The sequence below is a fragment of the Corvus hawaiiensis genome, chromosome 10 (genome assembly GCF_020740725.1).
Source record: "Corvus hawaiiensis isolate bCorHaw1 chromosome 10, bCorHaw1.pri.cur, whole genome shotgun sequence".
Lineage (NCBI taxonomy): Eukaryota > Metazoa > Chordata > Aves > Passeriformes > Corvidae > Corvus > Corvus hawaiiensis.
Genome location: NC_063222.1, coordinates 5,682,704 through 5,706,055, shown reverse-complemented (window position 1 = coordinate 5,706,055; position 23,352 = coordinate 5,682,704). Strand labels below are relative to the sequence as shown.

The window sequence follows — 23,352 nt, the reverse complement described above, 5'->3', positions numbered from 1 at the left end:
AAGCCAAAGGAGGGGAGTGCAAAGTCCTGTTGAGGAGGTCATAGGCATATGGTGTGTATTTATTCTTTCTGGCTGCTTCCTTTTCCCCTTTTAGTTGTCTCCTAGGATTTGGTCTCATTTTCCAGACCTGAGCAAGTTCAGTCAACTGTAAGAAAGCAAGTGCATGCCTCTGTAGCATTCAGTTGGGCTTCCTGTGTCAAGCTGTCTCATTTATAGCTCTTTGGTTAATAAAGATGCTCTGGTTAAGAGGCTTTGAGAGTCCCATGGGAGTTTGGAATTCATTCCCAGCTCTGAAAGAACTTTAGACACAGCTCTTGGAATACTTGGAAGTATTGCTGGAGGATCACTTTCCAAGTGTTTACTGTGAAGTATCAGTGTAAAACCAAATCAAATGAAGAAATGACAAAAAGCTGACACAGAAACATCCTTTTTAAGTAGTAGTAGGTAGAGTTCCAAAAAAAGACCTAAAAGGTAGATTTATATAAGATATTCCTATTGTTTAACAGAAGTGCCTCAGTTTAGAGGTTACTCGAACACCGTGATTAACAAGACTGGCTGGGAGGGAGAACTCCTCCTTTTCCCTTCTGGCTTTTCAATGGTATCCCAACACTTGCATACAAGAAGTGAAAAATGTACTCCAAGGAACACTATTAAAACCTGAGTTATCTGCCCCAAAGCAATGGACAGGAGAGACACGGGTAAAGAACAGCAGAGGTTTTATTACACTGGATCTTCTTCTTGCCACTGCACTGGGACACTCACTGTGATCTCAACATTCAGTAAAGAGAACTCCCAATGCCTTGGGTCACTTGGTATTGGTGCCACACAGAGTTATGGAATATTCTTGAACAGATTACAGAAGATTTGGGTAAAACCAGGTCATAATTTAAAAAATGTTCTGGTTCCTAAGACTGTGACTGGGTATTTACTGCTTTGTACATGCCTCTTTCATTTTCTTTATAACCCCATATAGCTGAATGAAGGAGAAATCCTAAAGTCTTATTTCTTTGCTATTTGCTTTTTAGTAAGGCAGTGAAATCTTCCTTTTAAAATAAAAGTACAGAGCATTTCTCAAGTGTGAACTCCACACCAAGAGGTCGAGCTGCTTGTAGCCAGAGATGGGAACAACGTCATCAGTTTGCCACAGAAAGGGCTTTTCTAGGCTGAGGGATCCAAAATTACACTGTGCCCTCTGCAATCCCCATTTTCTAATTGTCATCAGTCTTACTAGTTACAGGACCAGGCCATCAGTGATATGATCAGCAGCAGCTCTATTTCATTAAGCATCTCACTCTGAGATGCTTTCTAGATGGGGGTGACAAACTATTTGTCTTTCAAGGCCCCATTGAGCATCTAAGAGCAAACATATGCACAGATCCAAAAGCAGTGGTTATTCTCTTCTTGATTGTTATTTTTGGGTGGAAATAAATAGTGGCTTCTCAGGAAAAATGGGAATAGTTCACATTCAGAATGATCAGTACCATGTGCATTTTGTATTGTGCTTGTGAACAGCTACAGGACTCTTATGAGTACTGCAAGGGTACAGAACCTCACAGTATGTTTCTGGTTTCTTTCTGTATCAGTTGTGAGTTAGATAAGTTTTATTTCTTTATAAAAACTGAAGAGCATGGCGTCTGTTAACTAGAGGCAACAAAAATATCCTCCAGAGCTAGCTAGATTTTATAATTTCAAAAAAAAAGGATGCAGTGTGGGTGTTCAAGTACATACATTAACTATCAGAATGAAGGTGTAGAACTAAAAAAAAAAAAAATCTGTAACTGACATTTAATTTAGAAGTATTTTCTTATTTGACACACCATTGTAAATGTGCTGAATTTAAGAGGTTGCTTTACTCTCAGTCTTGTGGCTCTGAATATAATTTGGGGAAAAAAAAGAAGCCAAATCTGGTTCTAGATAGGAAAGGGCCTTGTTTCATGGAAAGCTGCTCTTATTCTGAAGGCTTGGGCACATTCTTTCCCCATCCATCCCTGGAGGGAATGGTGGTGTACAGCTGCTGCTCACTTCTTCCTGTACCACTCCACGTGCTCCAGCAAGGCTGAAGTGCTTTGTAGCTGAACACAGAAAGGACAATCTTACCTGTGCTGTATTAGCTGTTTAATTTGGTGGCAGGCACATTGTTTTTTACACTAGGAAAAAGTCCTTCTACTGTAAGTCTGCTTCTCCTTAAGTGGAACAGTTCTGATGGCAAGCATAAGGCACCTCACCTGTAATTTCCAGAGCCACCAGACAGACAATCTCAATTTAAAACCCCCAAAAGTGGGAAATACCTAAGCTAATAAACTCTGTAAGGCTGCTCTCCAGCCCCCCATGTTTGCACAGCTTTTTCTGGGGAGAGGTGGGTTATAAACTCTCCCAAACCTTGCCAGAACTCCCCACCTTTGCTAGCCACAAGGGCATGTGCAGCACTACAGGCCAGCAGGGCAAGCCAGCTAAGCTGAGGGACCCTGGGCACTGCTCTTAATGTGCTTTTTAAAGAGTTTGGGCCCTCCCTTGAGCTGGCTGGAGAAGAGCTGCTTTTTCTCTTAAGTCACACTACTGAACAGTTTAAACACTACAACTGAAGTCTTCTTTCAGATTCCTCCAAAACTTGACAGGATTTATAACACAGTAATTCCAGAGGAATATCTTAAATCAGGATTATCAGTGGGTTGAAGGTCTTACAGCACAAAACATTCACCTGTATAAAAACATGGGAGGCACAAAACCCAAAAAAGTTTGGATTTCTCAAGATGCATAGGTAACTATATTTTGTACTAGCAATCTCCTTTTAGTTCCTTTATTTCAACTCTTCAACTCCTCAGTGTTACCAGGAGCAGGCTATTAATCCTACAGAATGAGGGAAATAGGGTTTGAGGGTTTTCTTTAATTGGTATGTTCATAGTACAGAACTATGGCAGCAGCATCTTTAAAAATGAAGACATGAATATGAGTGATAAAACTAGCCCAGGGTAATTAATCCTTGCAAGAAGAGACCTTCTTGTCTATGCACAGAATGAAAGCAAATGCAAGTGAAATATCCAGAAACCCCAAGATCAAATTAAGACTGTAATGTGTGCAAGGAAAAAGGATGATCAAAGGACTGAGTGGGAGCTAAAGCTTAAGACCTAGGAGCTCTGAAGTTTTTATTGATGTGACAACATCGCTGTTTGAAGAAAAATAAAGTTAATGAAATTTACATGATGATAAACTTCCAAGCTTCCACAGATTTTTCATAAACAAAAAAACATTCATGAATCAGTGAACCACAGCAAGAGTAAGGCCCTACCAGTTTTGCAGACTGATTTACACTTGGAGCAGGAGGAAGGGAGGGCACTTTGATTCAAGTCATATAGGCTAGGATGAATTCAGCTGCCAAATTCCGTGTTCTGCTCACTTTGTAAGCTTAGGCATTTGGATGGGCATTTAAATAGATTGTGGTAGCTTTACATTAAGCCAAACCATCAAAAGTTGGGCAATACATGAAGACAGGAAATAGAAAATCAAAATAATGCTGGTTTTGTAACAAAATCAAGGGCAGACTGAACCAAATCCAAGAAGTATTTTCAATTGTTTGAAAACCTGAAGATGAAACAGCGTCCCAAATTCAAGGCAGAATTTAGAGCCTTATAATGTTACCTGGAAAAATTATGTCCATCAGATGAGGTTAGGACGTATGTCTGCAATTCCCAGACTCTCAAGTTAGATCTGAGGCCAACAGGAGCTTCATCAGTGGTGGAGGCAGCAACAGCTGAAGGAACAGGCTGTGGCTTTTCCGGTGGATTGTGAAGTTTTGTTTCTGAAACACTGAATTCCATCATGGGGTCTTTCATCTCCACCACAGGTGCAAAAAAAACCCAGTAATGCTAATTCCAGCAATCCAGATCCTATTTCATATGCAGAAATTAACCCAAAGGCAAGTAATAGAAATGCATACATCATCCCATTCAATTATTCAGCAGTTTTGCAGACATACCGGAAAAAACCTAGCTTTCAATATAAAAATTGTCTATGAAAAAGTCTAACTTGAATTTGTCTCCATGGATCATAATTCCACATGTGCTGCTGGATCTGTAGAAGAGGAGAGAACAAAGAGCACTCAGTTTCAGTTGCCTCAATTGGCAGATTGGTTTGAAAATCAGTACAGCCTCCCGAGGCTTGCTCCTTGCAAGGTACCAGTGCCTGAAGAACAATTCTCAGCCACGGTGTGTAGCAGCCCTTCTTTAAGGGTTAAGATAAGGCCAAGCTCATAAAATTGCAGGAACAGTGAGGGTCTTTTACAGAACTGGAACAAGTCTGTTCTCTGACTTTCAGAATTAGGTTAAATTGCACCAGCCTCACTCAGCAAAGGTCCTTCCATCCCATTACACTCCCCGATGATTGAACAGGCCCTCATTCAGCCCTGTGCATGGTACAAGCTCACAGTGAGGGAGCACACAGCACCACACCAACAGGTATGGAGGAAGTCACAGAAGCACAGAAACAGAGATTACCATGTGTGTGTTGTCCTGGCATCTTAGCTGGTGTTCCCATTTCTTTTTCCTTCTGGAAATGACTCTGGAGCAGTTTGATTTCTTGATCGTAGTCCTGCCATTCTGGAACTATCCGCATGGCTGCCTGCAGCTTGGGCTCTTTGGTCATTGGGTTGTTACACTGCAGACAGAACAGACAGGCTACAAAAGGTTTCTGCACTCAGCTTCCCTCTGCAGGGATTAATCTCCTGGTGGTGAACAACACGTGCCTGTACTTCAACTAGAGAACAGTGCAAAGTCTCTTTCCCAATTCATAACAATGCCACTGCTCCACGTAAGAGAAATACAGAAGCTAACAGAAGAAACTCAAATGCTGAAAACGTGCAAGTACTGATACAGGCTGAGGTAGGGAAGTGCCTCTAAAACTGGTTGCTGTATTTTAATGTGATGTAAGAGTGAGGGAATCATCCTGCACTCACCAGATCAATGGTTTTCGCTCTCTTCTTTGAGGAATCGTCACACCACGTTTCACACCACAGCCACTCCTGGGGGAGGGACTTAATTGGTACCTGGTGGATCATGTTGTTTGGCAAATCCTGTTGTGCAAAATAGAGAGTTAGTAGCTGTTTCCACAGGGTGCAGGGTGGGAGGAGCAACCCCCCTCCCAAACCAACAGTAATTCTGAAGGTTAACTTCTGTAAGAGTTTTCTTTTGCCCCAATGCAAATATAAAGTGATGAATCAACACTTCATCCCATTCCAAACAAAGTCCTTTGGAAAAATCCCAAGTCCCAACCTGACACCATCACCCAATAAACCAAAACAAACACAATAAAACACACCTGATCAAGGTTGGACAGACTGTTTGGATCCTGACTAAGACCCTGATACTGTCCTCTGAGTCGATCTCCAGCTGCTATCTTTCTGAACTTCTTCAGATCCACAACATATAGAGCACTATGTGGAGATGATGCAATCAGTAATGACATTTCACTGGGGGATAATTGACTGCAGCCCCACTAGAACCCCTGAGACACAATACCCTAAAACAATCTCACAGTGGCAGCACATCAGATGATCCATTACAAGGCAGGAAAGCCGCTCTAACAAGGTCATGGCACGTACAAAAGAGTTTTCAACAAATCTATCTTAGCTTTGCTGTCATGCAGTCCCTGTTCCAACGTTTGTTATTAACAAAGGAAGATGTCTGTTAGATAACACTTTAGTTCTTCATCTGTAAAAGTTGTAGCATACTGAAAATAACTTCAGTGTCCCTAGTGCTTACAAGGGACCATAGGCCATGGAACCTTTAAGAGGCAACAGTAAGCAAAAAGTGGTTCATACAGGGCTGTATACCTCAGCTAGTTTTCTGCTAAGTCTAAGTAGCAACAAAAATTTTACCCCTCTATTTTGAAAAAAAAAAAAAAAAAAAATAGTAATTCTTCAATACCTGATGTGGTATTTTCTTCCAGCTAAATGACTTGCCCAGTATCCTGATTTCCAGAACCTGTAGCCATCCATTTCCCTTCGGCTGTCACAGAATGGAGTATATCCATAAGGAGCACCGTCGAGATTGAAATCTCTCAATTCTTTTAGATCTGTGCGCACAATCTGAAGGGAAAGGACATTTTATTCTGATTTCTAGGAGCCTATCATGGCTTATTTGGAAATGCTGTACAGGATTTAATTCCAACTGAGCAAACAGCTAAAGGAAGAATTACCTGATATATGTGGCAGTCTTTGGCATTATGTGTATGTAGTACAAAAACACAGCACAAAAGGTGTTGTCTCCCTGCCCTTAGAGCTGAAGCAAATAAAATAGAGCTTCAAATAAGCTGATAGGGGTTGGTTTGACAGCTGAAGAGCAAAACTGTTTCTTAGGCAGCAAGAATTCTCACTATACATGAACTCTACTGTGATTCTTGGTATCCCTTCCTCTCAGTTTGCAGAGCCTCCAGGGAAGAAAGCTTTTTAATGTCTTTTTGACACAGATGTGGCAGTAGCACTACTTTAAAAATACCACTCTGATGGGAAAAAATGCCTTAATATCTCTCACAAACAGAGAAACAATTGTCTAAAATGACAACAGGGTAGCTGGAAATCTCTCCTAACTGATACTTCAGCTTAAGTTAGACCTGGCATGGGACCACACTGTACATATGCCAAAACCCCCAAGGCAGCTCACACTCACTTGTTGATGATCTGTACTTCTCAGTTCCATGTGTATTTTTGATAGAGTACTTTTGGCAGTTCTCACTGTGCGTGTTTTCTGCACTTTCCACCCGTTGAGGAGTGAGGACACACAAAGCCTTCCAGTCCTGTTTGCCTTGCAACAGGACATGGCCTCATGCCCAAAGGATTTGCCTTCTCCTCCTCTGAAAGCCACTCAGATGTGGCCAAGCTAAAAGCAGGGGCCTGGGAAGGCAGAGTGGTTGGTGACTTAGGAAAGTACTGTCTGTGGTAAGTGATCTGCAGGCTGGGAGAACAGACTGAACTGGAAAAATGGAAATGTGAAATAAGAATCTATTTGGCAAACTAGCTGGAATCACAGTGAGTGAGTGAGGAACCAGACAACAGCAAAAGACAGGCCAACAAATCCAATCTTGTGGAAACAGGCACAAAACCCAAGCCCTCACTGAAGCATGCAATAATTACAGAATCAACCTCCAGTCATGCCTATGAAGGGCTCAAACTTGCAACCCTTCCGACAATACAAAAATTGTATTCAGGAATTTATTATTAAAAAAAAAAAAGAGAAAGAAAAGAAGAGAAGATCAAATAACTCCAGCCTCTGTGTTACCTGATCAGCATCCACAAACAGGATTTTATCAACAGCTAATGGGAAGAGCACATCTAGAAAGAGGATCTTGTAACCCCAGATGATGCGTTGCTTCTCTGTTTGTTGGTGCAGCCAGCGTGGCCATTTATACTGGACAAGCTCATACTGGAAATTATACTTCTTGGCCATGTATGGGATGAACTCCTGCAGAGGGAGGGGAAAAAAGCAGCTTATCTCAGTTCTTTGTTCCTCTGCAGGAAAAAGAAAAGCACATTACAAGAGACAGACTTCAGTCTAAGGCATCAAACATCAGAAAATGAAATACCACAAAGAAAATTGTTAATTCACACAAAAGTCTTGAGCCCCAAGCTGAACAATCAATAGAAATTGTAAAGCCAACTATCCTGAGACAACTAAATATTTCAGCATCTTTGTCCACACAGTTCCTAATGAGCCATTTTATAGTGATCCACAGATGAGTCTAAAAGAATGCACTACTCAAATCACAAAAATTCACAGATGGGACAATTATTTAGGGGTGTACAAAGCAGTGTAAGTGGGAGCATGCAAAATGACAGAAGAGCATTGGGAGAATGTTTTTTACTAGAAAAACTTGGCCCACTGTCACATCAGCTGACATTCTCATCTGTGAGGCTTTCTCCAACTTTGGGTGAGCACACGTTTGGCCAAGCAATGCTGGTACAGCATTGGGAAGGGAGGGGGAAGCAGCTTGTGGTATCTTTCCCCCACCACCAAATAAATTCCTAATTAGTGACAAACCTTGAATGTAGGTGATAAGTAGTTCTTCAGAAACCAAAACTTTAAAGGAGTCTTGGTATGTTTCAGCACAGACAACATCATTATGCTATCAAAAGAAAAAAAATAAAACAGTTACAGGAACAAGTGGCACCCACAAAAGATGAGCTGTGTAGTAGATTACAAATTGCTGGGCTACATGATTAAACTATTTGCAGTTATGTGTCAGGTAACTGAACTTCACACATAAAGAAAAAGTGGGCAGCTTCAGCCTATTGTAAATTGCTTCATTTGATCTACAAAATCACTAAACCCCCAACATCTATGTATCTTAACTAGTCAGAGAATACACAACCTGTTGGCTTTCACAGTCCTTTGAGAACAACAGAAGTTCAGATTCTTTCCAAAGCAACTGTGACTTATTCTGTAACTTCTTAACAATACATTGGCTACATTGTAGTGAGAAAATTTAGGGCAGCAACATACCAGCTATTAAACCAAGTCTATTTTTAACTCATGAATGCTATGCAGACAAAAGTTCCTATGACACAGTAGAGGCAGATTCTAGTGGACTTCTGAAGCATTGAAAAAGTGGGGTTTTTTATACTCTCGCAGATTGTAACCTTTTTCCTTGTGCAAAGCAGGACAATACCATTTGGCACACTGGGATTAGGAATTCTCCACTAACCGTAGGAATCTTTCGTATAGGTGTCCTGAAGCTACAGAGAATATATTTAGTACATCATCTTTATCCTGTTTCACATCTTCATTCTTTTGTCCTCCTGTGAATCCCCTGAAAGGAAAACCATGGTTATATGAAGGACAAGATAGGAAGGGCCAGCTCTATAGGAAAGGCTGCAAATACAGAAAATGGCTACAGTTTTGGTTTAATACAGTTGGTCTGTGGGCTTTTGGTGTCATTCCCTGCTGACCAGGGCATCTTCCCCAAGGCAGAGTGCTGTGCACACGGACAGGGAAGGTCCAAGAGCTCACAGATGAACACCCTTTGCTTGAGAGAGCACTGGCTGAGGTGCAGCTCCTGGGAAGGAACAATGTTTTCAGGCTCCCAAGTAGCAGGGGGAGTAAGGGAAGGTAAAAGCAGGTGCAAAGCAGGAATCCAGATCTCTAGAAACAGAGGAGTCCAATGAATGACAGCCCTAAATTCAGGCAGTCTTAACAGACAGCTGTGGAATTTCACAGACATAATGGTATTGCCAAATAGTTTTCCAGTTTCAAGAGACTTGCAGGTTATCATTTAATTAGTTTTACCATTTGAGAGATTCCCAAAATCCAGATTCATTCTCATTGGTGCCATCACTTAGTAGATCTTCATTCATCATATCAAACTTTTTCTGAACCTGTGAAGCATAACATGGCTTTAGTGAGTGGAACCACATACTGGGCAAATAGCTATGGAATGTTATCCTGACACCGGTTCTGGTTTCACCCACTTGAATTACATCCCATGAGCTGACAGGTAACCTTAGCTGTCTGGGAAAACAGCTCAGTAATGAACTGACTTTTTCCTAACAGATAAAAAGGAGCTTTTAGACACCATGTTAGTCTGGACAGTTAAAATGCTTTTCTAAGAGATGTTTAGTGAGCAACTTCGATGATGGTGACTGGCAAAGAAAATCCTTCAAGGAAACCAACACCCCCCACTCCTCAAAAAAAACCCCAAAAATCAACACACCAATTCCACCACTCTCTAAGTGGTATAACTGGCCACTGAGACTCCAAAGCAGATACACAGACAAGACAGTGAATGGGGAGAACATCCCAAAATTAGTCCAGCACAAGCAAATGGTGTCAGGTGTGAACTGGCTGTGTTATAGCCATCACTTATCCAGCAGTCATTCTCCTTAAACTTCTCAGCTATGGCATTACCTGATAGGCAACCCAAAGAGACAGGAGATTAGTAATTTACCATTTTTTTCTTTTTTAAAATGTATTCTCACCTAGTGTGTGTCAGAGTGACAGAAAATGTCTTGCCAAATGAATAAAATTTATCTGTAACAGATAAAATGCTGGCTCAATGGACACACTGAATGTTTATTACTAGACATATACAGGACATACAAAACTGCTTTTTCTTGAAGTTATAAGCACATCTGAGTCAGGAAAACGTGAGTATTATTGTATCTCAGGGACATACACAAGGAACAGGACTTACATGACATTCTCTCCTGTATCAAAAACTCAAATCAAGTCTACAGGTGATGCTCTCTCCTCCTGACACTGTGAGGTGAGCTGTGTGCACACTGCCTTAAGTGCATGCTCGTGGGAAGGGAGCATCAGGCCTTAATCCAAGTTTCTCCCCCGCTGTTGGTCAAACAGTCTGCTTTAAGAGCATCCCTAGTTTTTAAACTCACCTTCACTTTAATAATTTTGCTCTTGAAGTTATTGAGAACAACAATAACTTCATTCGCTTCAGGCGGAGAGTCTGTGCCATCGTGGCTGAAAACAGAGCAAGATACTGACTTTTACTACAAAGCAGAAATACATTCTTTATTTCTTCTGCTCATTTTTATACACTTGTTAAGCCTCAGCATTGCAAAACGGGTTTGAGACATGATAAAGAAACAAATACATCTATTTGAACACACTTAATGGGGTTTTAAATTAATTAATTTCACCTTGCATAACATAAGTTCAGCATGAAATGTAATTTGCTGTTTAATTTGCTGTTCAGGTCACCACACTTTGGGAACCATTAGATTACAATGCCTACCTACTTATGAAGTTTCACAAGAAAAAGACTGAAGTAATCTTATCCTGACCTACCTGTAGATCCTGTAAATATCTTCAGATCTGCCTTTTCTCAATCTTAGAGTCCATGCACCAGGATTGGCTTTTAACTGGAAGTAGCCCTGTAAAGTGAAAAGAATATTTGGCAGTTTCCAGAAAATGCAAATGCAGAAAAATTAGCTTTAAAGTTACGTGTTTTGACTCACTGTTTTATATCTAAAATGTTATTTGCAAGCCCATTGATTAACATAACCTTAAGGCTTTAAACCCAGAGAACAGGAGAAAAGCCCCAGAAATTATTCCATTCAAAACTGTTGGGTTTTCCCTAAGAGACAAAAGCTTGAAAAGGTCTGGTACTATTTTTTAGATCAAAGTCTTCATTGCCCTGACAGGAACAGTGCAAACTCCAAGTCTTTTCCTGCAAAAGGTTGCCTTCATCAAGGAGTGAGGGAATTTCAAAACACTGATTTGTAATTATACAACAAAATCTAAAGGAATTCTGAAGCTCTACAGAGTGGTATTTCATCTACAGCAGGAAGCAGTACCACAATTTACACCTTACAAGATACCTCTTCTACAGAGCTTAAAAAATTACAAGTGAAATCCAAATATTGTATTCAATTCCTTTTAAGCTTCAGATTCCAGATCTGAGTATTTTCCTCTGTGATTTAGATCATTACACCTACAGAAGATACAAGCAACTGTAGAGATGCTTTAGTGCCCCATTCAGTTTTGTACTGTGGCTTCAAATGCTTGCAGGTCCTACGTGAGCCAGTCTGCCGTAAAAAGAAAATTTTAAAATATTTTTTAAAAAGCACAGGGCGTGTTCCTGGTCTCTTCATGCCCACACACAGTACAAACACTGAGCTGAGCAAGAGGAGTCCCAGCTACAGCACCATATCCTGTGGTACAGACACTTCGGTAGAGCTAATTAGGAAAAGGACACATCTGAGCCATTAAGCTCTACTGCCCAACATAATCAGACAATGTGATGTCATATAAAATAAGGGACATCTTTCTTTCTACAGTAAGAAATACTGCATCATTCTAGGATATACTCTGGCTAAGAAAAAGCACAAATTGAAAATGAGTAAAAATTCTAAAATAAGTATTTTGCACCAGTGAATATTTTTTCCTTGTTTTTATTTTAATTCATTTAAATAAATGTAATACCTTAAAAAATTTAAAGATTTAAAAAAAAAAAAAAAAACAACAAAAAAAACCCACAAGAGGTGATTTACTTCAGTTTTTCACTAACATTACATAACAAGAAAATATTCCAGTGGCTAACTTCCTCTGCTGTAATTTCAGTCCAGCACCTCTCTCATGGCCCGGGGTGAGAACAGACACACCCCTTATGTGGTGACATTACAAAAGCAGCTGCAGGGAACAATCATACACTTCGATTTCCAGCACCTTTTCTCAACTAAAATAAGCAAATCCCATTCTTTCCCACTTCCTTTATTTTCTACAATGTCAGCTATTCTTGCTGACTCTCTCCATTTATGCCGTAGATCTCCTGAAGAAATGGGTCCCAAAATGAGACAGCCTGAGGCTCACAGCACCAGAGTGGATGGCCCAAGGAGTACCCTGTCTCAGGAAAACAACTGTCTGAGCTTCCCTTAGGAATACTGGCAGCATTTAAAGATATTCCAGAGATCCTTCTCAGCCAGCTGAAGGGAAAGGAGCACATCTTGAAAAAGGTGAGAGAGAGTACGAAGCTTCAGACATCAGTGTGAGGAATGATGTGGTTCTGATGTATTTGCAAGCAGCTGTGGAGTGCAAGATACACCAGATACCCACAGCCACATGCTAGAGAACAGCCAGTGGTTAATGGCAGTGGCTGTGCTGACTGGATGAACACCAGTTAGCTGCTGCCAGCTCCAGCAGAACGCTTACCAAGTTGGCCATAACGATGGTATCAACGATGACAGGGCTGGTTGAAGTCCCCAGTGTAAACTGGAGTCCCCGAGGTGGCTGCCCAGTTGTAATGTCATAGCAGTGTCCCTCCAGCAGCAGGTACTCCAGTTCATACTCTGCAGCTACAACACTGTCCACCTGTAAGGAGCAGATACTGCTGACTGCAGCACTAGCTCTAAAGTGCCGACTTCTAGTCATTCAGGTACTCTCTAGAATAGCCATAGTCATTAAAAAACAAATTTACCAGAGTAATTTTATTATTAGACAAATACCTAGAAAGCCTCAAAGAGCTCAGCTCCTTCAAATGACAAACTTCACACAAATATTGTTAAGAGTGGCCCAGACCAAAAGAATTTGGATCTCAACATATGCTAGAATAAGAAAAGGGGAGGATTGTTGCTCTATTCCACAATTTATTTTTTTTTAACATTTACTGGAGAATGTAGTTGGCATATCATAAAAAGTATATGATGGGATCCAGGATTTTGACTGTAAATCTGTTTAAAGCTGGTCTCACCTACTATTAGCTTTGTTTGCTCTGCATTACCCTTACAGTGCACTAGGGTACTGTCAGGAAACACCCATTCCTTTCCTTCTACACTGAACAAAGGTGGCAAGGAAAGAGAAAAGAAAATATAAAACAACAAAAAAAAAGAAAAAAAAAAAAACACAACCCCAAAAGACTTTGGTCCCTACCAGGCCAAATTCAGATGTAGCCTGAGGACAGTACATAAGCAGAATGTTAGTTTAATCCCACAAAGCATCTCCTCTCATTTGCACATCCAAAATGACAGTTTAATTGCTACAGCACCAACAGACTGCACATTGGGAACTGGAAATGGTGCACCTGCAAAAGTAAAGCTGCTGTTTATTTGGAAGCTCAGGAATGCACTTTGAATGCCTGAAGCATTTAATCACCCTCTCTCTCAGGCTTTCAATTAAACTAAGGGGCAGGCACGGAAATCAGAGGCTTGACATGTAATACCAGTGGTTCATTTATGGCTTTACAGCTAGGTTAAGAGATGAAAAGCAAAAACTCCTAAACCAAAACACACTAAACCAAAACCCAAACCATAAAACACTCACCAAATTCCCTAGATTTCTGACTAACTAGTACAGGATTAGGAATACCGGATATACCACAATACCATACCATATTTCCAAACAATATTAGAGAGATGCAGAAGTAAGAGGGGGCTAATAATACAGTGATCAGTGAGAAGGGGACCCACATTTGTAATGCCCACAAGGCTGTAAAGCCTGCCACTTTTCCAGAGGCCTGTTTGTAAAGGCTCTGACAGTCTCATTACACATACAGCAGACAGGCTTTTCCTTATTTCTCCCTCTGGATGTGGGGCAGCACTGCCCAGATCCACAGTCTAACAGTCTGACTCTAGGTCTGTTCAAGCAGCAGTAAGCTCCTGAACCTACAGCCACTGAGTGGATTTCTGCTGCATGATTTTACTGCTGCATTGATACTGGATGTCCTTCTATCAACCACAGGAGTCTTTGCCAGTTGACAAAAACTGTGAAAATAAGTAGCTAAAACCAGCTTGGTGGCTTCTAGGAGCAAGGGAAAGGACCTGCTTCAAGACTAGGGTGTTTTTGAACCTCTGGGTCAGGCATCCATGAGTAACTGAGAACAGCAATCTTGCTGTCAGGGAGCTTATGCTTCCCTTCCTAGAAAATCTTTAGAGGTCTGCAAATGCAGTAATATCCACAGCTGTATGTTTATTGGCAATTTAAAATTCTGCATTTCTTTCCCATAAAAAAATAAGCCCTGGAAAAACACAACCATTTAAATGCAGTAGGAACATGATGATTTCTCTTACCTCCTCTAAGAAAATATTGTCAAGGTCATACGGGGTTCTAACAGACTCCACCATCCAACTCTCAGGAGTATTTAAGTTCAGAGTGAACAGTGGAGACTGGGGCATATCTAAAAACTTGGCAATTGGTCCTGGAGCAAAGTTATTCTCTGCTGTGAAAGAAATCTCTGGCTCCAAAACATAGCGGTAAAAGCTGAAATTTCAGAAAGAAAATGTTAGAATATGTATCTGCCAAAATTTGCTAATATTTCACTCTCATTCTATTTGCAGATGGCATCAGCTTTCCCTGACCTCTAATGTCTCCAAGGCTTTGTCCAAAGTAACACAGGTTGTGTTAACCTTAGGATAGGTCAGAATTTCGGTCTTGAAGAACCAAACGAGACTGTGCAAGACTCAACCATTAAGATTAGTAAGTTATTTAATTTTATATAAATATTAAAAAAAAAATTAAAAGCACCCAACTTGTAAAACAGCAGAATTACTTCATGCCATCCACAAATTCCCAGATTCTCTGTGGGAAATGATGCTATTACATAAATGAGCTCAAAGCAGTTATTGAGACTTCCTATGGGACAGCTGACCATGCTTCTGTGCTTGCACATTCCAACAGGCTTCTCTCTCTCTCCACCCCCCTTCTATCATGGAACTGCTTACCTTTTCAGTGGCATGTCAGAAAGTTTAGACTGGCAGTTCATAAACACTCTCAGGTTCATATTTATCAATTGGTTCAAAACCTAAAGTAAGGAGAAAGAGACATCCCTTAAGATGCTAATGAGGAGAGCTGACCACTGTTTTATAGACAGGACCTCAGGGTGGCATGTTACACGCTCATTCCCAATCCTCCCTCCTTGTGATTTGCTTTACCACCCCTCCCCCTCCTTATTAATTGGTGTTTTTAAGAACAGTTACCTGCTCCTCATATTTCAGGCATTCTTTTTGGCATGCTGAGACCTTCCTCAAGAACATAGTCACTGCAAACTAAGCTGTTAGAGCAGTGAAGCTAAAAGCTCTCTGGACAATACCTGAGCATGATCTTGTTAGTGCATAGTGCAGCCTCATTAGTATTTCCACTGATAAATGTACTGTGAAACTCAGACACACTATTAGAAAGCCACTGGTCACCACACAGTCAAAGAGGAAGACAAACATTCCAAAATGACAGAATTTGACGTTGCTTACAACCCTGCCTACGTACCAAAAGTAACGGAGCAAGTCTTTGAGCATCTCTGGTCACAGGATCAACAATAGCCACAACATCAAAGTATGTCTCCCCCTCTTTTGGTCTCAGTTTAACTGCACTAAATGGAAGAAAATACAATTTTGAAGTACCAAACATATGGATAAACACCTGAAATGCATAACAACCCACTGCTGTCCATCTCATTCTGAACTGAAATTACTTCCTAAATGCTGTGCACCTTCTGAAACCAGAGAAAAAAAAATAGGCATATAGATGTATGTTTATAGAGATAGGTAAAGAGATAAAATTAATTTCTGGAATCTTCCTGAAAACTCTTGAGGACTTTCCTATTGCTACTTAGATTTTTTTTTTTTTTTTTAATTAAATGCAACACAGAACAATGGGAAAGTTAAAAGACACAGAAAAGCATTGTTCAGCAATTCTATACCTGTATCGTTCTTCAAAAAAATGATACTCAATCCTTGCCTCTCCTTTTGGCTGAGCAGAAAGAAGAGCATCCACTTTCATTACCAAGTCACTTGCCCTGAAAAGAAGGAAAAGAGAAAGGCTTGCAGATACCCAAAAAAATGCCTGTACTTACCACATTTGTGCCAGGCTGCAGCAGAAGGCAAGGCAAACAGAATCCAGATACCCAAACACTTCTACTACCTCTCTACAGAGGCTCTGAAGAAGTAAACATATTTAAGGGTTAACCCACAGTAATTTAAACTGGTTGCAGCCTTGTTACTGAATATACCAAAGGATTTAACTCTAACAAATATAGAACAGCTGCTTTTTTGGGGTCAACCATGTTACAGGCACTGCATTCCCAATCTCCCCCGACCACTCAGACCTGAAAGCCATTCAGATCAAACCCTTGTTTCAGTGCTCTTCCCATCTTACACTGCAACTCTGAGCACTAGGAAGCAATCCTGTAAGTGGAGAAATTTTTGAGAGGGGTCCTATCACAAAAGATAATTACTTTTGACTACTTCTTACTTTTTAGTATTCCCATAAATTTTCAGTCTAGTATTTTAAGAATATATTCAATCTTAAAGGTGTAAAACCTCTTGAAAGTTCAATGAAAACTGCTTTGTACATCACACCTTTGCCAAGAAGCAAAACTGTAACCCACAGGTCTGTCAGCTTTTCCTGAATTGACAGTCTCAGAGATTTACAGTGACAGCTGTTTGAATTGTTCATACCAAACTCACAAGCCTGGTGAATTCCACTAAATTCCACAGTGCTTTCAATGCAGCATATAATTTCAAGTTTTTGAAAAACCTTGGCAGCACTCAAATAAACAAAAAGAAACCCCAAACCCATTGCTCTGTCCAAAACTAGCCTATGTTCAAACTATGCCCTCTTCCACCACCCCAACATCCAATGGATGCAGAAGTGCTTGGAATACTGTTAAAACCTGTTCTGCTGGGATCCAGAATCACACAACATTTCTGCAGAACAGACTTCATGTTTAACTTACTTGACCAGCCCTTAACAGTCAAGCAGCATCACAGCAAAATGTGATGGTGGAAATGTATGGTAGAAACCATCTCCACAGCTGTGTGCTCCCACACACAAACATGCACCTACAGGGGCCTCCTGTTCTTCTGAACTTCAACATGACTTTCTTTTGATTAGTTCTTGATTACTCTGCTTTGTGCAGTAACTATCTAGAACTTTCCTTATCTCTGTCTCTTTTCCCAGTGTTTCTCTTTGAAGTTAAACACAGTTTACAGGATTCCCATAGTACTGATGGGGAAATGTATCACTAAAATAATTTTTATGTTGATAGGCCAAGCAGCACTTAAATGAATTGCAAATCAGATTCAGAAATTCGTGTTACCAAGAGTCCCAGCACTTCTCTGTGAGCCTCCTTATGTTTACTTACAGATCTTCTTCAAATCCCAGCTGCTGAATCTGAGATTTGATTTTCTGTCCCGATGTCTTTAGTATGATATTTTCAAGGAGATGAAAATCATCCTGATTGAACATCTCTCCATCCTCTAATGGGCCAATAATCTACAAAAAAAAAAAAAAGGCAGAATCAGCATTATTAGGTAAAGGCTACACTGAAAAAAAATTCAAAGATGTATTAAATAAATACTCCAGCCCAGTCTCAGTGGAAGCCAACTGTTTAGGCTGGTATTAATGTCAGTGGCAGCAGAGTTTAACAGGTAAATCTAATTATTTAGAGCCAAGAGTCCCAGACTAAGGCATAAAATACACACTTAAAATTTTCACTGGGTCAGGCACATTAAATTATACATGAAGTACTACAACTGGAAGGGGCAGTAGAATACCAGGCCAATTCTAATAGTCCAGCAAGACTCCAGCAAATCTCCCTCCTCCAGCCTTCAGAAGCTTAAAAGCTATCTAGACAAGTCTTGCTATTTTGCTAATGAGAAAAATAGAATACAACAACTCATCACCTGAGATTTTTAACCCATTGAAATATACAGCAACCACTGGGACCTGCATGGGTTTTTTCCTAACTAGAAACAGATGACAAAAGAAAACCCAATGCTGTACACAGCTGGGTTTCATTATTTACAGTGAAATGCTATTGTAACATCTTTTACCTCATCTCAGAGAAACTACAATAAAAACAGATGGTAGAAAAGACCAAGGCACCTTGGTCAGGGCAAAATACAGCATCATTTTGCCCAGTAAACTGAAGCAGCATAATCTGGCAAATTTATCATCCCCTTCTACCCCTGGACTCAATTCACTGCCAGCATGAAAGCAACTTTGTTATTGAGAGACCTGAATTTGTACCCAACACCAACAACTAACTGCTCACAGTAAAAAGAAAAGGGCACACAGGTGTGAATAAATCAAACTGGAAGTGGTCCTAAAGAGTGCTGAGACCTAGAAAAGGCTGACACTCCTGTGCCTGATTCCCAGACTCTGCTGCTCAGGATCTGCTTCTTTCTCATATGTGGAGTATCTCTCTCACTGTCTGTTGATCATCTCACCCGTCCATTGCTGATCACAGCCCTCTGCCCCTTCTTCAGCTTTAGAACATCTCTGCAATAAATAGCATGGGACAGAACAAAATCCACCTTGGGAGATTCAAAGGCTTCTTTGAAAATATTGGTATCCATACCCTAAAAGAAAAGAATACTTGACATTGAAATAGGAAGAAAACTAGATCTCTGCACACTTTTTAAAAGACACCTTTTTGTTTCCATTGAAGAACATCTTCATATCTTGCTAAAATTGATCCCTGGCCCCCTTTTCTTTGTGGTCTTAAACCTAGTTCTTGCTTGTCACCTTCACACTATCCCAACTTCTGCTGCAAAGGGCCACAGCTACTTAGACGAGTTCCAATCTTCCCAACTTTTTAAAATCTACTTTGAGAAATGCACTTGTATTTTTTTCCCAGCCTTAAAAGAAGATATTATTCTCTTAACCACCCAAGAAACAGCTGACTCACTTAAATAGATCCCTGCACCCATGCTCCTTTTCACTTTTCCAAGTTACGTAGCTTTGATGTGTGTGAGGATTTACTTTATGTTTAGATGGATCATTATATTTAGGTAAGCCCTTCAGAGAGTAAAAAAAAAAAAAAAAAAACTAGCAAACCCAACAGTGTTACTTTTCTCTGCTCCTGCACCTTCTGCATATGAATAAACTACACTATAAAATTCATTTGAGGAACAAGTAAAGCACCCTCCCCATGCAAATGCCAACAGACGTGCCTACCCCAACAGCAAATTCCAAGATGTCAGCTCCTGCCTCCAGTGCCTTCACAGTTTCTTCTTTTGCCATCTTGGTGATGAAGTTCTTGGCATTATTTGAGGTTTGTGTCTGCAAAGCTGCCCATATGGCTTTAGCTACAATGGTATTCTGGCTGTTGGGGTCTTCACTTGGATTATTAATCATGCTAATTCGAACATTGTTGCTGGATTTCTGTGTTTAACAAAACAGGTAATGGGAAAGTTTAAAATTTCAGATGTAACAAATATGTAATAAACACTACAGCAAAAGCTTTGCCTTTCTTAACCAGAATACCAGATTCCAAACTGGGTAAATAACAGCACAGGGTTAAAATGATGAATTAACTAATGTAACATCAAGCATTTAGCTTACATAGAGGCACCACTGTGACAGCAATCTTCTAGATAACCCTGTGCTACCTAAAAGATCCAGGACTATGGCCACCACTCAGAGTCTGGCAAACCAATGATTTAGCTGTAAGCTGTGCATTTTTGTGTTTCAATTATCCTCCCAGAACCAATGGGATGGAGCAGAGAGCAATGCCCATGTTCATCTCCAAACCAAAACACAGATATTTCAGTTTAACACCACGGCCTTAAAAGAACATTTATTGTGTTGGTATAGTGCCAAGAGGCCATTCTGTCCTAGCTTAAGATCAGCAGTGTTCCAGTCCCTACAAAAAAGATGAGGCTGGAAATTAGAGACCCTGCAGGGAGAACCAGTCTCTCCAGGTCATACCACAGGAAGGTGCACAACTTGTGTTTTACAACCCTCTACCAAGTGCTTTGTTAGCACTGCTAACCCATTTCAATGAAAACATTACCTACCTGATGTTTAATGGCATCATACAACAATTGCCTCCCTGAAGGTTTATCAAAATCACCAACAATCCAAAAAGTAACTGGTCTAACAAAGGAATCATCTGCAATTATTACAAAAAAAAAAAAAAAAAAGGAGAAATTTGAGGGTGAAGGGAAGGAAAACTTCATTTTTTTCCTCATTTGGAGGTAAACTATGACATACATGCAAAGACTTCGAAAGAAGTAAAATTCCATAAGAAAGCTACGGATGAACCAAAGCCATGAAGCCTGGCAAGACAAAATTAATAGCATTGGTATATTAGTCTTTATTAGGTCATTCAGAAAACCCATGTGGGACAGCATGCATTGCTCTTTCTAAGCTGCATTCTTTTAGTATTTTTGTTTGTTTGTTACCTTTCCAATTACAAATTATAAAGAAACATATATATATATAACTTGCAGATTCCACCTGGGGCTGGAATCCAACAGACACACCACTTCTCTGTATGGAAGCTGTTAGTTTACAAAATCAGTTTTGTATAAAGACAAAAGTGCTGCAGCAATCACACATTTCAACAGCTTCCTTCACTGCCTGCTGGTTCTAAAGCCAGTGTTACAAAGGAACCAGAAAATTCCCAGAACAATATAAGAAATGCCAAAGCATGAGTTACCATAGATCTCCTTGGAAGACATTCCTGGTCAAAGAGCAGAAAGGAAAGGGAAAAAGGAGAGACACATTAATAATCTGATGGTAATCCCAATGTGTATCAAGAAGCTGCAGCGCTGTACTGGGCATAACTGAATCACTACAGTTCAGATCCAACAGCAACAAGTTTGTGCTAATTTTATTGGAAGAAGCTTGGACTTTTTCTTCCCCTCAAACAGATGGATGCTTGATTTTCATGCTACAGCATTAGTTATACTACATATTACCAGTTTCATACTGTAGGGTGAGGGCATCACTCTGAAGACTGTTTACAAATGCTGCCATGCCACTGTGCTGTTATCTTCCCTCTTTAAAAACCAGCAAGGCAGTGCTCTATCAGTGCTGGTGCTGAGCCAGCAACACATATAACTTCTCTATTACTTTAGAAAATAAATGTGGTACAGCATTACTGTAATCAGAGAGCAGTTATTAAATATCTTAAGTGGCAGAAGAGGCAGTGACCAAAAAATGTCAAGCCATGGAATTGTAAATTAATGCACTTTCCAACAAGCATGCCGAGGTGTGGATTTAATTAATGCTCTACACAAGAAACTTGTTCAAATCCAAGTGACTGAACATGAATGAAGAGCAGGCACGAGACAGAAAGAGCAATGGGAGCATTTCAGGTAATGCACATGGATGGCAGTGGCTGGAGACAGTACCATGGAAACTTGGGACAGTCTAGTAAAGACAAGAGCCAGGAACAGGAGGAACTGGGTCAGATGACAGCAGCTGATTTCTGGTATCTAACTGAAATGGATATAGGAAATACCTGATGATGTCTGGTTAGACCTGATTAGGCTCTGCACTATGTCTGTGCATGCACTTCCTACTCTTGAGAGGTACAGCCGAGTTTTAACATTTTTATGTGCAACTGTGACAATACTGCCATTGGAAAAGCAATACATGCACTGGAGCAATAAAAACAGCACTGACCACGTTAGGTGATGTCTTTTACAACAGGCAGTTAGAATTTTCTTCTGAATCCATGTAACTTTTAGCAATTTTGAATTATGAGACAGAGACCTAAAACCCCTTTTATATTTTTCTAGTCATTTGCTTACACTGCTACATTTCTGGGGATCACTTGCAGTACAGCAAGACCAGTTTGGGTGGGACTTCATTATTCAGCAAATGGTTGGGCTGGGTTTAGAGAGGGGAACATTCTTGTTCAATGTAGATGTCATGTCTTGTAAAAAAAAATCTTTACCAGACTGTGCCGTTACCCACAGGCCTGACAAGGCTCTGTGTGTGAAGAACTGCACATATGCTTGGAAACACACATAAAAGCAGATTTGGATTCAGAATCCACCACAGATGTTACCTTTCTTTGTTAAGTAGGTCATGCTGTTTGCAACAGCAGCTGTCTTATCTTTAGAATCCAATGTGATAAATCGAGCAAAGTCATCCACAAAATAGTTATCTGAGGGAGAGAACAAGTATTAGATGCCAAAGCAACTACCACACGTAAAATGAAAATAAAATCACTGCTGTTACCAGAACATTAAGAACACATCCCATTTTGCTTCTTGTGATACTGCTTATGTCTCATTTTCACTGTTAATATATAGGCTGAGAAATGAATTTTGCTGTCTCACAAGTTACATTAATAACTACATTGCATATTTGATAGGCAGAAGTCAGTTGAAAGAATTGCCCAAGTGTCACTTAGTTGGCATTAGTATATGTAAATAATATACACTGAAAAATCCACTGTGTCACTATTTTTCAAGCAACTCAAAAAAGGCACGTGTAATGTCACTGTACTGCAGTCACTGTATTGGGTGTTCAAACATTTACCAATGGAACATTTTGCTGAATCTGAAGTAATTCCAGAGATGACTGTCAACCCTGCTCAAAAGAAGGTCAGAACTAAGAAACAATCTGATGCTTTAGGCATCAAATGACTGTTCTTGGCCTTTTGCAGCATTACTAATTTCTCAACTTCACCTTAACCCCTTAAGATCTGTATAAAATCAAAACAAATTCCCATTTTGAAAATCAGTAGACATTTAATGTTGTACATAACATCTGCCCTGCACCAAGGCTGGGTCATCGCTGGGGGTGCTGTTAATGCTTTGCCACTAGAGTTTTCCACTGCAACAACAAGTCTTTCACTCAGACATTTCAGGTTTAACACAATTAAAAGCATCCCTTACTCATTCCTGTCAGATCTAGGTACTCTCTGTCAGACCTTAGGATTCTTGAGTTAATTCTTGGAACAACATTAGGCTGGTTCATGATATACTCAACCACATCTTGGTCATTAGATAGTTCACCCTGAAGGAAAGAAGAAAGAAGCATTATTTGTTACTTCCCATATAAAATTACCTTACATAACTTAAAAAAAAAAAAAAAAAGCCAAAAGCAATTATGAAAGTTAAGTTGTCTTGTATAATACGTAGCCAGGGACTTGTGAATCTGTTTTGCCAAACCTAGTTTC

The 23,352-nt window shown here is 40.1% G+C and overlaps 1 protein-coding gene across 3 annotated transcripts in view; it reads right to left on the bottom strand.

Moving 5' to 3' along the window:
- Window positions 1–699: 699 nt before the first annotated feature.
- Window positions 700–23,352, bottom strand: part of UGGT1 (UDP-glucose glycoprotein glucosyltransferase 1) — a 41,963-nt gene continuing 19,310 nt past the window's right edge. For 2 of the 3 annotated variants that reach the window (XM_048314308.1, XM_048314310.1), the window contains exons 19-41: window positions 23,069–23,189; window positions 22,234–22,332; window positions 20,875–20,898; window positions 20,231–20,325; window positions 19,389–19,595; window positions 18,659–18,790; window positions 17,572–17,702; window positions 16,129–16,224; window positions 15,696–15,798; window positions 15,155–15,234; window positions 14,504–14,693; window positions 12,651–12,809; window positions 10,788–10,873; window positions 10,376–10,460; window positions 9,273–9,361; window positions 8,692–8,796; window positions 8,028–8,112; window positions 7,269–7,451; window positions 5,919–6,079; window positions 5,311–5,425; window positions 4,949–5,065; window positions 4,491–4,650; window positions 700–4,068 (exon numbers count right to left, since the gene is read on the bottom strand). In XM_048314308.1, the coding sequence (XP_048170265.1) occupies window positions 4,043–4,068; window positions 4,491–4,650; window positions 4,949–5,065; window positions 5,311–5,425; window positions 5,919–6,079; window positions 7,269–7,451; window positions 8,028–8,112; window positions 8,692–8,796; window positions 9,273–9,361; window positions 10,376–10,460; window positions 10,788–10,873; window positions 12,651–12,809; window positions 14,504–14,693; window positions 15,155–15,234; window positions 15,696–15,798; window positions 16,129–16,224; window positions 17,572–17,702; window positions 18,659–18,790; window positions 19,389–19,595; window positions 20,231–20,325; window positions 20,875–20,898; window positions 22,234–22,332; window positions 23,069–23,189 (2,649 nt within the window). In that variant the 3' untranslated portion in view covers window positions 700–4,042. The remainder of the gene's footprint in view (window positions 4,069–4,490; window positions 4,651–4,948; window positions 5,066–5,310; window positions 5,426–5,918; window positions 6,080–7,268; window positions 7,452–8,027; window positions 8,113–8,691; window positions 8,797–9,272; window positions 9,362–10,375; window positions 10,461–10,787; window positions 10,874–12,650; window positions 12,810–14,503; window positions 14,694–15,154; window positions 15,235–15,695; window positions 15,799–16,128; window positions 16,225–17,571; window positions 17,703–18,658; window positions 18,791–19,388; window positions 19,596–20,230; window positions 20,326–20,874; window positions 20,899–22,233; window positions 22,333–23,068; window positions 23,190–23,352) is intronic. The other variant, XM_048314311.1, reaches the window with a different exon arrangement.